This window comes from Ranitomeya imitator, chromosome 1 (genome assembly GCF_032444005.1).
Source record: "Ranitomeya imitator isolate aRanImi1 chromosome 1, aRanImi1.pri, whole genome shotgun sequence".
Classification (NCBI taxonomy): Eukaryota; Metazoa; Chordata; class Amphibia; order Anura; family Dendrobatidae; genus Ranitomeya; species Ranitomeya imitator.
In genome coordinates, this window is record NC_091282.1 from 350135559 (window position 1) to 350148771 (window position 13213).

The 13213-nt window shown below is 41.8% G+C and overlaps 1 protein-coding gene across 1 annotated transcript in view; it reads right to left on the minus strand.

The window, feature by feature from the left end:
- Positions 1 to 441: 441 nt before the first annotated feature.
- The window catches only part of PES1 (pescadillo ribosomal biogenesis factor 1), a 64920-nt gene continuing 52148 nt past the window's right edge, over positions 442 to 13213 (minus strand). The window contains exons 13-15 of the mRNA XM_069760208.1: positions 5301 to 5482; positions 5058 to 5225; positions 442 to 1041 (exon numbers count right to left, since the gene is read on the minus strand). Coding sequence (XP_069616309.1) covers positions 958 to 1041; positions 5058 to 5225; positions 5301 to 5482 — 434 coding nt within the window. The 3' untranslated portion in view covers positions 442 to 957. The remainder of the gene's footprint in view (positions 1042 to 5057; positions 5226 to 5300; positions 5483 to 13213) is intronic.

Consider the following 13213-nt stretch of genomic DNA (forward strand, 5'->3'; position numbering starts at 1 on the left):
TTCTTTGGGCCATACCTGAAGGTACAGATTAGCGTTCAACTTGAATAGTGAGTCAACAGGATTTTTGGTTGCTTACCATGCCAGTCAGTGGGGTGTACTCAGCAGAGGAGGAGCTAACCTTGTTTTGTGCATATTGTCAGCCTCCTAGTGGCAGCAGCATACACCCATGGTTCCTGTGTCCCCCAATGCAGCGATAAAGAAATGGCACTAATTGGACATGGACAGATGAGCCGTTCCTTTTTTCTAATTCTGGAAAAATTCCTTTAAAATATTAAGCTATTTTATCAAGCACAAAATCCTAACACGACTCACCAAGACATGTAAGTAATTTCTGCATCAAATCGTACACGACCCCTCTACCGTGTCAATCAGCTTTAGAGTGGTACACCAGAGCATTTTGAAAATGGGTCCGCTAATAAAACAGAACACTTTAACACAATGTTACAATCAATAAAATGTATGAACACTTTATTAAACAGGAACCAGTTGTTGGAAACTAAAACTTTCCCACATTTGTACAAACATGAACACGTTTTATTTTTCACAGATGGTGTGTGTCATTTTACACATGGGTAAACATAATAATGGCCTATGTTTTACTAATGAACATAGATAGAAACCATAAACCTAAATGTGTCACTGTACACAAGCATGTTATTACAAGAAGTGAAAACTCTCCCATCAATCTTTATTTACACAGTATACAGTTATTCCCAGGGGGTTTAATCTGGATTCTGCAATACAGTATGCTGTAAACTGTAAAAGCATTTAGTATAGGCACTAATGACACTACTACTTGCTGCCCAGGAAAAGAAAACCATGATCATCTGTTTTTGTATGGGTACAGAAGAGTTCATGGTTTGCAAAGAATTCATTTCAGTAAAACGGTCTGAATCGCTCTAGACATTAAAGTCCCAATCAGGATACATTGTTCGGGATTAAATAATTGTAGAGAAATCATTGCTTTTTTGCCTTCTTTCCCTTTCGCTCAGATTTGCTGGCTTCATCATGGGCTTTCCTTTTCACTGCTAGCTTGTTAGCCTAGGAAAAAGAAAAAAGTCATCAGTATTTTTTTTAAATTAACTTACTTTTTTATCAAAATTACTCACACAACTGTGATTCAAACAAACAATCAGCACATACATGCAACATAGATTGCTTATGTATGGGCTTTCTTGCCCCTTATAATAAATATCTCTAGGTTTTTGTGGACCATTAGAGTGCAAAAAAAAAGACAAATGCGGACATGCAAAAAGATAGTGTACCCATTTCCTGTCCTTTAGAAAAAAAAATATCACATGTCTGACAAAAATGGACATGTGAATAAGAACACAAGGCTCTGATTACTTAGGCTATTTCCATTTACAGTGGATAAAAAAATGCCAAGTTGTCATGTAAAAAAAAAAAAAAAAACATACCAAGAAAAATCATTTCAGATCATATGAAGTCACCTTTAATCTATACAAATCCATTGAAAGACAAACAAGTCATTTTGAGTAGGAAAAAAAAAATAGCAAAACTAAAATAATGTGGTAGCACTACACTAGAATGAACACCCTCTTATAATTGTGGATGTGGTTGTGTTCAGAAATAGCCAATCACATTTAAATTCATGTTAAACCCTATACCCTCCAAGGCGGTTTGCTTCTTAATGACCAAGCCAAATGTTATAATTCTGACCATTGCCAATTTATGACGTAATAACTCAAACTAGTCAATGGATTCCACTGATTCGGAAATGTTTTTTTATTCTGTGACACATTGTACTTTACGATACTGGTAAAATTTCATGACTTACATTTATTTGTGAAAAAAACCCCTGGAAATTTGGTCAAAATGTAAAAATTTGTTTTTCAAATTACAAACGTAATTGTTCTTCCTTTAAGTCAGAGTTTTAGCACAAAAAATAGTTAATAAATAACATTTCCCACAGTAAGATGGAAGCCCCCTATATTTCCATTAGCAGATGACAGACCTGAGTGGGATTTTTTGTGGATTCAGTTGACGCTTTTATTGAGAACATTTTATATAATATTTTGGGATCACATTTATCTGGCGCTCTACACTGCGCACTTACATCGAGGTTTCCCTTTAAATCTCTGAGTGATGCAATTTAGATGAAACCCTCGATAGATCCATTCACTATAATGAGGCAGCAGTTACTCTGGACTGTCTGGCCTCTGTTCAAATGGGTCCCTTTTTTTCCCCCAGGGGTGTATAAAATTGTGTCAGGCGGCAATTTTACACACTTCTATTAAAAAGACAGACAATGCCGGATCACAAGTCAGATGGCAGCCACAGTGCCTCCATCTGCCTCATTATAGGGAATCTTCTGTCGGGGGTTCCGTCTGAATCACGTATTTCAGAGATTTACATGGAAACCACGGTGTAAGCGCTCAGAGTAGAGTGAAGGATAAAAGTGAGCCGAGCCTTACTGCGATCTCTGGGAGGCAAAATTAAATCAACAGCATGTGCATAATTGTTTTTATTTATTTTTATGCTGTTCCTCATGTGATATAATCGATTAAATTACTTTATTCTTCGGGTCTGTGCTGTAACATACTAAAAGACACTTTTTTTCTTTCGAAAACTAGGTTTTGCATAGCCATATTTTGACAGCTATCATTTTTCCATATTTCTGTTGACAAAGTCATGTTAGGGCTTGTTTTTTGAGGGATGAGTTGATGTGTTTATTGGCACCAATTTCGGGCTCATAACATTTTTGATAGCTTTCTATTCCGATTTTTGGAAGGCAGAATAAACAAAAACCAACAATTTAGGATTTTTTTTTCCGTGTCGGGGTTAACTAGTGCGAAAGCTTTATAGACTGGGTTGTTCCGGACGTGGGGATACCAAACATGTGTACTTTTAATGTTTATTTTTGTTTCATAATATTTATTCATGGGTACAATATATTTTTTCTTTTTTTTTTTACTATATTGTGATTTTTAAAAAAATATTTTTACAACTTTTTTTCTTTCAATTTATTACTTAATCCCACTATGGGACTTTCACTTTCTGTGGTTTGATTGCAGTTATAAGGCATAGCAACGCAGGAGCTTTGTTATACCTTATATCCTGTCAAAGTATGTGCCCACAATCTGGAGTTTCTGCAGATTTGACGCTGCGCACTTCTGCAGCGTCAAACCCGCAGTGGGCAGCTGTTACAGCATAGTGGATGGGATTTCAAGATGTCATGGCGACATCGGGTAACCACTGCAATGACCGGGCCCCCTCAATGACTTTGTGGTGAAGCCGATCCAAGGGCAGAGGGGCTTTCTTTCCTCTGTCTGCTACCTATATGATGCCATTTAGAGGGTTAAAGTGCTGGGAGCGGTGCTGACACCCGGCGGTGATTGTGTGCACACAGACTCTGTGTGCGCAAAATCACCTGGATGTATCCATACGTCCAAGGTCGTTAAGTATGAGGCGACCAGGATATATGGATAAGTTTAAGGTTGTCAAGGGGCTAAACAGTAGTCAGTACACAGCTGCCATCATTTGAAGTAATTCTGCATAAATAGCTTACAATACAGCAAAGAGATCTCATTATTGAAAGTTATCGGTCAGAAGGTTACAAAAAAAAATTCCAAGCCGTTCGATATACCTTGGAACACTGTGAAGACTCATCAAGAAGTTGTTTAATTTTGGCACAACAGCGACATTACCAAGAACTGAATGACCCGCAAAAATTGATGAAAAGACTAGAAGAAAATTGGTCTGGAAGGGTGGCAAGAAGCCTACAGCAGCAGTAAAGGAGCGGTAGGAATTTCTGGCAATTACTGGTTGTGTGCTGCATGTGACAACAATCTCCTTTATTCTTCATATGTTTGGCTTGTAAGTTAGGGTGGCAAGATGGGAGTATTTTCTTACAAACAAAAAGCATCCAAGTAGGACTATTTTATCAAAATCTACATCAAGTCTGCCCAATGTATATGGGAAAACATGTTCTGGTCTGACGAGTCCAAGGTTGAGGCTTTTTGGACAAAATTCCAAAGGGTATGTTTGGTGCAAAGCCAACACATGGACATGCACATCACCAAAGGGACAGCATTATGCTTTGGGGCTGTTTTACATCAGCTGAAACTAAGGCTTTAGTAAAACGGTTCCAAACAGCAGTCAATTTAGTATGAAAACGATCAGGCCTCTGCTAAAAAATACTGGAGATGAAGAGGAGTTTCACCATACAGCATGACCTGAAGTCACCATACATTTTTTTCTATGTTATAGGTAAGTGTCGTAAACAAAAAGTAGTTACCGTATACTGTGCAGTGTACATTTTATTAACATTGAAGCAAATAGGCAATGTATTCCAATGACTGCACAGTGAAATATTTTGGGCCCTTCAGTCTCAAGGTATATGTTGGGAAATCCACCCAAGGTATATTTTTGATGGCAGTCTACGCAGAACCAATGATTATCCAACTCTAAGGCTAATTTCACACATCAGGCTTTTTGTTTCAGGCACAATCCGGCAATTTTTGGAAAAAACGGATCTGAGTTGTATTAGCGCCGGATTGTGCCTGATGGTCAAACGTTTCATCTGTTTTTTTCCGGATCCGTCCAAATAGTCATTTCCGGCGGACGGCGTAAACGTCCACTGCAGCGTTTTTTTGTCCGGCGGAAAAATTGCACAGTGATGGAATCGGCCCAAAACACATGAAACGGAGGTGTGAAACAATGAATCCAGCGCCCGGATCTGGTTTTCAAAGCATTTCCCATACAAATCATGCAGTTTTTTCCTTTCTGGGGTCTCGCTCTCTCTCTTCCCCGGAACCAGGAAGTCACGAAATCCATGCGCATTAAAGAAGACCGGATCCAGCTAAATAACGGATCCGGCGCATCAGTTTTCCACAATTTACGTCGGATCCATTTTTTTAAAAATTAGCTAGATTTAGCCTGAAAGCAAAAAACTGATGTGTGAAACTAGCCTAAAGGTCTGCTGTGAAACTGCAAAAAAGGATTTATCATCAAGACATTTACATATCTGGAATTTCTAAGCTACATGAACTACTTATTCAGTTGTTTCAGCTAGATTTATCTAAAAACATTCTCACCTCTCTGACTTTCCGCTTCTTGCCAAACATTATCTTGTTGTAGAGATATTTCTCTTTCTTCTTCATCATCATGATAGCCAAGCGTTTCTCCTCATCTTTTTCTCGCTCGGCGGTTCGTGCTTTGTCTTCTAATCTGACAGTGCCAGCAGTAACTTTTACTTTCAGCTTCTGCATGATGGAAAAGTAAAGTTAATGCATAAGGAAATGAAATCATATTAATAAACATTTACAAGTAAAACATACCTTTTGTCCAGATGGTTTTTGATTCTCCACTTTAAGATTCTTTTGTCCAGATGGTTTTTGCTTCTCCAATTTAAGATTCTTACTCCTATCTACTTCCTCCTGTTCCTCTACATCGTCATCATTATCCTCTTCCTCCTCTTCATCATCATCATCATCATCATCATCCTCCTCTTCATGATCATCTGTATGTGAGGGGAAACAAAAAAAAAAAATAGGAACATTTTCAAGATCACTTTAAATCTTGCAATTAACTGAAGTCAGTGGCAATAATACTGCTTGTGTATTAATCTGGTTATGCACACTAAAAATTGCTGTTACTCTAACTATCCACCAGTACACAGCCGAGTGAGCAAGCTTACTAAAGAAATGAGAAAGGCCGCCTTCCTCACTCCACAAACAGCCAGATGTCAGATTGCAGTAGGGTGACAACAACAGCTATGTGATGTGCATGTACTACTTTAAAGGGAATCTGTCACCCCTGGGACAAATATGACCTATTAATATGGGCATACAGGTAATACAAATGTTACACTAGTCCTACCTGTATGCCTCATATTAATGGTATTGTTGGCGAGAAATGTTATATTTTTTCTTTATGTTAAGGATTTCTTCCAGGCTCTGAGCGTGCGATACCTAGAAGAAATCCCTGCCTCCATTATAATACTTACCCCTTCCCTTCAGCTTCAGTTACAGCCCTGAAATCCTGCACCTGCGTCCTGCCCTCCCTCAGAAATACATACCTCATCCTCCCTTCTGTGGGCACTGCATTCAGGGATCCTCTGCGCAGGCGACTTCCACTCCAGTGACTTCCGGTGTACGCACAGATAAGGTGCTCTCTCCACTTCCTACCTACATAGTCATCATCATGTACACATGGTTCCTAGCAATGACTGTGTAGAGAGGAAGTGGGAAGAGCATACTATCGGCGCACACAGGAGTTCACAGTAACTAGCCGGTGCCTGCGCAGAAGATCCCTACATGCAGTGCCCACAGAAGAGAGGAACGGTATGTATTTCTGAGGGAGTGCAGGCGCAGGATTCCGGGGCCTTAACTGATGCTGATGGGAGGGGGTAAGTATTACAATGAAGACAGGAGGCAGGGATTTCTTCCGGGCAATGCACGACCAAGAGCCTGACAAATCATTAACATAAAGAACATAATTCTCAGCAACAAGACCATTAATATGAGGCATACACGTAGGACTAGTGTAACATCCCGGAGGTGACATATTCCCTTTAAGCTAAATATATATATATATATATATATATATATATATATATATATATATATATATATATATATATATATATATATATATATATATATATATATATATATATATATATATATATATATATATGATAGTGGTCGATCTAATAAGACTTTGACCAACAGCTATCCCCCAATAAACAGATCCATGTGCAGGACTATTAGGAGAGAGTGAAACAAGCTACTTCTAGATATCTGACATATTATTGCCCAGTCGAGCAATTGATTATTTCCAGTAACATTATACTGGACTGTTGAGTGTCCTGTTGTACATGTGTATGCCTTCAAATACTCAATCACAGAGCTATCCAAGGTTTATGAATTTCAATTCAAGGAAGCATTTACATGGATTTTCATAAAATTAAAAGCAATCCCCAATCCTTTAGAAATGGTATAAATTCACTCATCAATGAAGATCAGACCTCTGGGACCCCCAAACAATCCCAAGAACAGGGCTTTGCAAGACCTAGTCTGGATTCAACATAGGTCAAACGTGTGCACCTCCGCAGAGCTTGGCTATATGCAGAAGTCCGATAGACAATGGAAAGGTGCATGACCTCTACTCCATTTAGACAGGGCTATGCAGTGGTGGGACCCCATGTGATAAGTGAACACAATAACTTTTGAGGTTAGAATATACCCTTCAAGAAAAATTTCGATGTTGAGCCACTTTAACAATTTAGGGATTTCAAAATGAAAAAATATTGAATAAATTGAATTTTGTTTTCCAAAAAGGCTTCCCGTACAGGCAGAAGTAATGTGTAACAACTCTAGCCTCACACAAATATTTTCAAATTACCTGATGTCGATCTTCAGGCACCAAAGGCTAAAGTAGTTCTCTCATTCAGACAACTGCTCTTGCTAAAAGAATACATTTCTGGCAATCACCCGATCACCAGAAGTCCCAGCAGAACAATACCCCACCATGATCGCTTACCACCAGGAGAAAGCTGGGGCAGCGGGACATTTCTGCAGCAGCCCAATGTAGGGGAAAATATGGTATTTAAATATATATATATATATATATATAGCGTTCACCTGCGCTGTCTACATTACATAAGCAAATAAAGATAAATGTGTGTAATAAAGTGGATATAAGTTCAAAAAACACTTACTCATTAAATCATCATTGATGATGAGGTAGATTTTTTTAATAAACCCTTATAGGTGCTGCTAGAATCTTTTAGGGCAGGAGTCCCCAACATGTAGCTCGGGAGCCACATGTGGCTCGCGGTGCCATGAATTGTGGCTCACGGCTGTCTGCCAGCTTGGTGCATTAGCTCCAGGTCTAGCAAACAGGTATGAAGAGCACATCTGAAAATGGTGAATTGTGTGAGCAGCCCTGCACAGTAGAGCAGATCTGGATGAACATATACTCTTCTTAGGGGTTTTGAGATGATTTAAGTATGGTACGCTGGAGACAAGATGACACCACTCGTCAGAGGAGGTGTTTGAAGATGGATATGACAGTGTCTTGGGAGTGCTTTATAGGAGAATATGGGGTATTATAGGAACCCCTGGATCTTTGTATACTGCTTTGGGGTGATTGATTGTTGTGGAAAAGCTTTGGTTACCATTATGCATGTAACGGGGGCTTTGGTTGCCACTATTGTGAGGGGGCGGGAGCTGAAAGTGGCTCGCGACCCTCTCCCAGAACTGAATGTGGCTCTGAAGGTCAGAAACGTTGGGGACCTCTGTTTTAGGGGATAAGAGAGAAAGAAGCAGATGCTTTTATGTTAATCAAATTCATAAATATAGTAGAATAGTGGGATATGGAATTTCTACTCACTCTGGTACTGAATGGCAATATGCGGTTGAGGACCGTGATTCTTTTGTGTCCACAATTATTGCTGGTGTCATGATGACTAAAAGTGCTTTTTCCAAGGCTAAACTGTTCCTCCTGCTTAGAAGGATATACAACCTTTTACAAGTGTGATTCTAAATGTGTGTGATCCAGGTCTCACAATGTTGAGTATACTTCCTACTGATAACGTCAGGAGTGAAGCAGGGTTTCGTTGGTGATGGGCATGTAGGTTGCTGTCAGGTGGTGTTTGAAGGAGATTACTTGAAATAGAGACAGTTACCTGTGCATTAAAAATGAGTGGCAACCTTCCTCCAGTGATACAGTTAATAGTACTGATATATCACGGCTTATGCATACATATGTAGTTGAGCTGTACTCACTGACTCGCTAGTGTAGAAAGGAGCGGTTCCGAGGAATCTGTGTTGCCGCTGTACCACCGACGTAGCAGGACGGTGGGTTAGGACGATAGATGCGGCAAGAGCCACAAGACCGCGAAACCTTGCGTGCCCCGGCCGGATGCAACGCTGAGGTAGCGGTCGTAGAGGTGGGCGGAGCTACAGGTGACGTCACCAAGCTACGGGGCCAGAGAGAGCAGGTGTGCTAGAGCAGCTAATAAACCAACGCGTTTCAAGGGCTCTAGCCCTCTTCGTTAGGGTTATTGCTGCTCGCAAGTTTGTCTGCTATTATATAGCGGCGTGCCCTCCCCTCCTGTGTGTAATTATTGAAAAAATTATTAAAATGGGGTTTCGTCTCTCAACCAGGCCAGCTAGATGCAGCCAAGAGACAAAAAGAGGATATACCGTATATACTCGAGTATAAGCCGAGATTTTCAGCTCAAATTTTTGGGCTGAAAGTGCCCCTCTCGGCTTATACTCGAGTCACGGTGGGCGGCAGGGTCGGCAGGTGAGGGGGGAGAGGGCGCTGAGGCATACTCACCTAGTCCTGGCGATCCTGACGCTCCCCCTGCCCGTCCCACGGTCTCCGGGTGCCGCAGCTCTTCCCCTGTTCAGCGGTCACGTGGGACCGCTCATTAGAGAAATGAATATGGACTCCACTCCCATAGGAGTGGAGCCACATATTCATTCCTCTGAGCGGTGCCAGTGACCGCTGACAGGAAGAGCTGCGGCACCCGAAGACAGTGTGACAGGCAGGTGCAGCGTCAGGAGCGCCAGGACTAGGTGAGTATTTTATATTCACCTGTCCGCGTTCCACACGCCGGGCGCCGCTCCGTCTTCGCGTCCTCTTGCACTGACTGTGCAGGTCAGAGGGTGCGATGACGCATATAGTGTGCGCGGCGCCCTCTGCCTGATCAGTCAGTGCAGAGAGACGCCGGGACGGGACGCTGAGGAGCTGCAAGCAAGACAGGTGAGTATGGCATTTTTTAATTATTATTGCACCAGCAGCAATGGCACAGCTTTATACGGAGCATCTATGGGGCAAAAATGAACGGTGCAGAGCACTATATGGCACAGCTATGGGGCAAAAATGAACGGTTGGCACAGCTATGGGGCAAGAATGAACGGTGCAGAGCACTATATGGCACAGCTATGGGGCAAGAATGAACGGTGCAGAGCACTATATGGCACAGCTATGGGGCAAGAATGAACGGTGCAGAGCACTATATGGCACAGCTATGGGGCAAGAATGAACGGTGCAGAGCACTATATGGCACAGCTATGGGGCAAGAATGAACGGTGCAGAGCACTATATGGCACAGCTATGGGGCAATAATGAACGGTGCAGAGCACTATATGGCACAGCTATGGGGCAATAATGAACGGTGCAGAGCACTATATGGCACAGCTATGGGGCAATAATGAACTGTGCAGAGCACTATATGGCACAGCTATGGGGCAATAATGAACGGTGCAGAGCACTATATGGCACAGCTATGGGGCCATAATGAACGGTATGAGCATCTATTTTTATTTTTGAAATTCACCGGTAGCTGCTGCATTTTCCACCCTAGGCTTATACTCGAGTCAATAAGTTTTCCCAGTTTTTTGTGGCAAAATTAGGGGGGGGGGGGGGGGGGGCAGCTTATACTCGAGTATATACGGTATATTAGGCTTATACTCGAGTATATACGGTATATTAGTATAAATAGAATAATAAAATGCACAAACATTAAAAGATACATAAAATATGTTTTAAAATGTTCGAGCCCTCTGACAATTGTAAGACGTCTGTCTCTATATGTAGTTACCAATTTATGGAGTTCTCATGGGATGCTCACCCGCTGACTCCATTATATTTTGCTCTATTAAAAGCTATTACAGTTAGCATCCTGAGGGATGGAATTTAGTTGGATATCGTGTCAAAAAAAGGCAGAGTCACATGTGATGTTAGACTTGATAGGATATTTATGAACATTATTTGTATCTGTAAAAGATGTATAAATTTTCCTGCCACATTTTGTATGTTTGCAGCAAAAACATTTGCCGCATGATCTGAAACCTATCGTTCTGGTGGTTGGCACTTTATTCATGTTTATGGAATTAGATAGTACTGGTTTAGAAGTGGGAGCAAGTAAGAGGCCCAAATTCTGAGCTTTGGTGTACACGAACCTTGGATTTTTCGGTAGTAAATCCCCAATATATTTATCGCCTTGAAATATAGGCCAGTGTTTCCAGTGTTTCTCTTGACATATCAATCTAGAAATGAAGTAATGCATGTCAAGAGAAACGATGATATATAAAACCTGTACAAACCCCAGTCCACCCACTCTTCAGGAACAGATAGGCAAATTACCGTATATACTCGAGTATAAGCCGACCCAAGTATAAGCCGACCCCCCTAATTTTGCCACAAAAAACTGGGAAAACTTATTGACTCGGGTATAAGCCTAGGGTGGAAATGCAGCAGCTAATAGTAAATTTCAAAAATAAAAATTGATGCTCCATACCGTTCATTATTGCCCCATAGATGTTCCATATACAACTGTGCTATATAGAATGCTCTGCACCGTTGATTATGGCCCCATAGATGCTCCTTATAAAGCTGTACCCCATATATATTGCTCTGCACCGTTGATTATGGCCCCATAGATGCTCGTTATAAAGCTGTGCCCCACATATAATGCTCTGCACGGTGGCGCAGTGGTTAGCACAGCAGCCTTGCAGCGCTGGAGTCCTGGGTTCAAACCCCACCAAGGACAACATCTGCAAAGAGTTTGTATGTTCTCTCCGTGTTTGCGTGGGTTTCCTCCGGGCACTCCGGTTTCCTCCCACATTCCAAAGACATACTGATAGGGAATTTAGATTGTGAGCCCCAACGGGGACAGTGATGATAATGTGTGCAAACTGTAAAGCGCTGCGGAATATGTTAGCGCTATATAAAAATAAAGATTATTATTATTATTATTATGGCCCCATAGATGCTCCTTATAAAGCTGTGCCCCATATATATTGCTCTGCACCGTTGATTATGGCCCCATAGATGCTCCTTATAAAGCTGTGCCCCATATATATTGCTCTGCACCGTTGATTATGGCCCCATAGATGCTCCTTATAAAGCTGTGCCCCATATATATTGCTCTGCACCGTTGATTATGGCCCCATAGATGCTCCATATATAATGCTGTGCCATATAGAATGCTGCTGGTGCTGCAATAAAAAAAAAAAAAAAAAAAAATCAGATACTCACCTCTCTTGCTCAGGATGCCAGCGCTTTCAATATTTACCTGCTCCTCGTGCGGCTCCGTCTCCAGCACTGACGCTCAGCAGAGGGCGCGCACTGACTACGTCACCGCGCCCTCTAACCTGAGCGTCACTGCTAGAGGACGCTGCAGACGGAGCCGCACCGAAGCGAGGAGCAGGTAAATATAGCGCAGCGCTGCGCTCCCCGTATACTTACCTGCTCCTGGCACGGTCCCTGCAGTCCCTGGCTTCCCCGGCGCTGCAGCTTCTTCCTGTAATTGAGCGGTCACAGTTACCGATCATTTACAGCAATGAATATGCGGCTCCTCCCCTATGGGAGGTGGAGCCGCCTATTCATTTCTGTAATGAGCGGTGCCATGTGACCACTCAGTACAGGAAGAATCTGCAGCGCCGGGGAAGCCAGGGACTGCAGGGACCGCGCCACAGCAGGTAAGTATGATTACACAGCCCCCGCTCTCCCTCACCTGCCGACCCCGGGTATATGACTCGAGTATAAGCCGAGAGGGGGACTTTCAGCCCCAAAAAATGGGCTGAAAATCTCGGCTTATACTCGAGTATATATGGTACCTATAATCACCCAGTTCCATTCCAGATATAGAAGGTTTAATAACATAATCCAGAAACGATAAATATATTGGGGATTTACTACCGAAAAATCCAAGGTTCGTGTACACCAAAGCTCAGAATTTGGGCCTCTTACTTGCTCCCACTACTAAACCAGTACTATCTAATTCCATAAACATGAATAAAGTGCCAACCACCAGAACGATAGGTTTCAGATCATGCGGCAATGTTTTTGCTGCAAACATACAAGATGTGGCAGGAAAATTTATACATCTTTTACAGATACAAATAATGTTCATAAATATCCTATCAAGTCTAACATCACATGTGACTCTGTAGGGGTCATCTACATCCTTCGTTGTCCATGTGAGAAAATTTATGTCGGTCGAACCAAAAGACCCCTAAAAGTCCGCATAAAAGAACATCTGGATAATATGTGGAAGTGTTTTATAGGACAACCCTTATCTCGACACTTTCAGGAGAAACAACAAATCATGTGAGGGAATCTCCTTCTATGGTATTCAAATCGTAGCCAAGAATCCAAGGGGTGGCAATTACATCAAAATCATGTCAAGGACAGAATCAAAATGGATTTTCTCCCTGGACAGCCTGGCACC